The sequence below is a fragment of the Acyrthosiphon pisum genome, chromosome X (genome assembly GCF_005508785.2).
Source record: "Acyrthosiphon pisum isolate AL4f chromosome X, pea_aphid_22Mar2018_4r6ur, whole genome shotgun sequence".
Lineage (NCBI taxonomy): Eukaryota > Metazoa > Arthropoda > Insecta > Hemiptera > Aphididae > Acyrthosiphon > Acyrthosiphon pisum.
Genome location: NC_042493.1, coordinates 99,146,035 through 99,148,163, shown reverse-complemented (window position 1 = coordinate 99,148,163; position 2,129 = coordinate 99,146,035). Strand labels below are relative to the sequence as shown.

General features: G+C 30.7%; 1 protein-coding gene across 1 annotated transcript in view; it reads left to right on the top strand.

Annotated features, from left to right (window-relative positions):
- Nucleotides 1-266: 266 nt before the first annotated feature.
- LOC103309310 (piggyBac transposable element-derived protein 4-like) overlaps nucleotides 267-2,129 on the top strand; it is a 2,727-nt gene continuing 864 nt past the window's right edge. The window contains exons 1-2 of the mRNA XM_016804026.2: nucleotides 267-1,316; nucleotides 1,396-2,129. Coding sequence (XP_016659515.1) covers nucleotides 1,109-1,316; nucleotides 1,396-2,129 — 942 coding nt within the window. The 5' untranslated portion in view covers nucleotides 267-1,108. The remainder of the gene's footprint in view (nucleotides 1,317-1,395) is intronic.

Genomic DNA, 2,129 nt, shown 5'->3' with positions numbered 1-2,129 from the left:
TCTGGCGAGTTTAATTTTTTTTCAGTATCAAAATCGGACAACGTCAACTAACTTTAATTTTCTCAATATTTTAGGTCTTTTCAGCTAAAATTGACGGAAGTAGCGACTAGCGAGGCCCCTTAATGCAAATTGCTAAATCATTAGACAGTGTTTATTAAAAAGAATATTATTTTTAAAACAAAATTAGGTACTATATTTTTATAATATATTAAGTAGTCATTCTTTAAGAAGAGCCCAATGTTTTACCATGAAATAAATATCAATTTCATCAGTTAAATATTCGTTACAATTTAATAAGTGATCTACTCCCGTAGTAGAACTTTAGTGTTCAGAAGACAAATGTATTAATGTATTGAATACTTTTTTGAATTCCATTCTGTAAAAAGCTTTTATAATGATTGAGAACTGTGTACAAGCATTCGAGTATATCTTTTTGGGCTTCAATCTTCTTCGATGGTGTCTATTAAAATCTTCTTCTGCGTTAATATTTAATTTTTTAGCAAATATTATTGCACTTTCTATTAACACGTTGGCTACCATGAGTATCACGGGTGCTTCACACCCGCCATGCTATTATGTACCAGACATAATTTTGATGAACTCTTATTATATACAATGAGAGCCACGAGTGACTCACAGCTCGTCATTACATCTGTACCGTGTGAGTATCGGGTGACTCTCAGGTATTTAGTTTTATTTAAGGTTATGTAAAATTCAATATACAAGATAACGTGTATTTTCCCGCGTAAAATGACAGCTGACTATGTTAACAACGTACGATTTGCATGGGGCATCACTGGTGACTCTCATTTGTTGGAAAAAAAAAATGTTTTCACACTAGTTTATTATTTGAGATAACAGAATTATTACCAATAGAAATATTTGTAAAATATTATTTTAAATTAGGTACAATTAATAAATATATTGGTTCCAAATGTTGTTACTGGTAACAGATAAAGTGATAAACTAAACACTTATCAATTCAACAATACAAAATAATTTTAACAGGGTTATGTTAAAACTTAAAACACGATAAAATTAAAAATATTCTGCCTGTTCATGTTGTTAAGTTTGGTATTTGGACAGTTAGTTTAGAATAGTTTGTAAAATGGATTCTGACGAAATTCTGTCTGCGTTAGAATCCGATTTTGAAGATTCAGGAAGTGAATATAATCCTGAATTAGATTATTCATCAGATTCAATTCAAATTGAAGACTACGATGACAATGAAAATATTGATGATGGTGGAAATACTACACCTACAAGACGTGTACAGGCAAACGTGACACCACAGTGTACATGGTTCGACGTAACTGGTAATTTAAATATTGATAAGAAATTGTACATAATATTGTGTTCTGTCATTTTATGAGAAATATTTTTCATTTTATTTAGGGAATAACAAAAAGAATTTTCTTTATACTGGTGATGGTGGTATCAAATGTGATATAGCACAGGACTGCAAGCCTATTGATGTTTTTAATCTGTTTCTGAACGAAGAAGTGCTAAATTTAATTGTTACTGAGACCAACAGACAAGCTCAGCGGTACAAAACACAATGGACGGAAACAGATAGTATTGAAATTAAGAAATTTTTAGCTATTGTTATGTATACTGGTATGATTAGTTATCCGAAACTATCAGATTATTGGAGTCATCAGCCATTTTTTCAAAATAGTTTTGTACCTAAAATAATGCCTCGAAATAGATTCCAAGAACTGCTGAGATTTTTCCATGTTTCAAATAATGATATTAACCCAACAGATAGATTGGGGAAAATACAACCATTGATTGATATACTAGTCAATTTATTTAAACAGTGTAAAGTACCTGCGGAAAATGTTGTAATCGACGAAACACTTATACCATTTAGGGGTCGAATAATATTCAGACAATACATTCCTAACAAAGCTGCTAGATACGGGATTAAACTATATAAATTGTGTGACAGTGTGGGATACACATATGATTTAAGCGTTTATTCTGGAAAGCATTTAAATAATTTTGATACTAATATTCCATATGCTGGTAAAGTTGTAATGTCACTCCTAGAAAATTATTTAAATGAAGGACGAACTCTGATAGTTGACAATTTCTATACAAGCTTACATATTGCTCATGTATTGTTG